Source organism: Monosiga brevicollis, genomic scaffold, assembly GCF_000002865.3.
Source record: "Monosiga brevicollis MX1 MONBRscaffold_39 genomic scaffold, whole genome shotgun sequence".
In the NCBI taxonomy this organism is placed as follows: domain Eukaryota; class Choanoflagellata; order Craspedida; family Salpingoecidae; genus Monosiga; species Monosiga brevicollis.
In genome coordinates, this window is record NW_001865076.1 from 346,520 (window position 1) to 347,325 (window position 806).

At 62.9% G+C, this 806-nt stretch overlaps 1 protein-coding gene across 1 annotated transcript in view; it reads right to left on the reverse strand.

Annotated features, from left to right (window-relative positions):
* Nucleotides 1-686, reverse strand: part of MONBRDRAFT_12475 (uncharacterized protein) — a gene marked incomplete at both ends in the record, with an annotated part of 1,088 nt that extends 402 nt beyond the window's left edge. Inside the window, one exon of the mRNA XM_001750331.1 lies at nt 101-686. Coding sequence (XP_001750383.1) covers nt 101-686 — 586 coding nt within the window. The remainder of the gene's footprint in view (nt 1-100) is intronic.
* Between the last annotated feature and the right edge of the window lie 120 nt (nt 687-806).

An 806-nucleotide genomic window follows, 5' to 3' on the forward strand; every position in this document is an offset into this window, starting at 1 on the left:
TGGCGCTGGATGTGGTCAGCGTTCATCTGATGGACCAGCGCCGCAAAGCGACCCTTCCACCGAGGAACAAAGGCCTCATCCAGCCCCGGCTGGTACACACCACGGGCCTCGGCGCAGCGGGCGAGCTGACCAAGCAGATCCACAAAGGAGGAGGCGAACCCACCGGTTGTCGTCATCGCCGCAGGGACGATCAGAGTTTTTCCATGGTTGAAACCGGTGTAGTAGTCGCGCTTCTCCTTCTCGGCTCGGCGAAGGGCAGCGCCCACCTTGATGCAGGCTTGCGAGGTGGTCGGGGGTTGGGCTGTGCGCACAGTCACGTCAATGCCCAGGTCGGGCAGAGCTGGGCCCAGAGCACCGCCGGGAAAGGGGTTGCGGCAGTGCAGGTCGATGCGGCAGCTCTGACCGTTGGCGTTGTAGCCAGACCTTTCCACCCAGACATGGGAGAGGGTGGCGTACCTGAGCAGGCGGCCCATCTCGTCGCGAAGGGCGTTGTGACGCTTGATGGGACGGCAGGTCAACAGGTGCTCGCGGGTCAGACGCGGCTGAGGTGTCTTGCTGCTGCAGAGCGGGCACTTGTCCGTCGGCTTGACATTGATGAGTTCATGGAGGCCAAAACCCATCATGGACACGACCGCAATGGCAAAGGTCGTGTCGCTCAAGCGACGCAACTTGTCTCGACCCCGCATGGTCAAGACTGTGCTGACGCCCCACTCGCGTGAGGCCAGATATGCCTGCTGCAGGTCCAGCGCGCACTTGGCCATCAGGTCGTCAAGTGCCGCCTTGGAGCGGAGGGCAATGATCTCAGC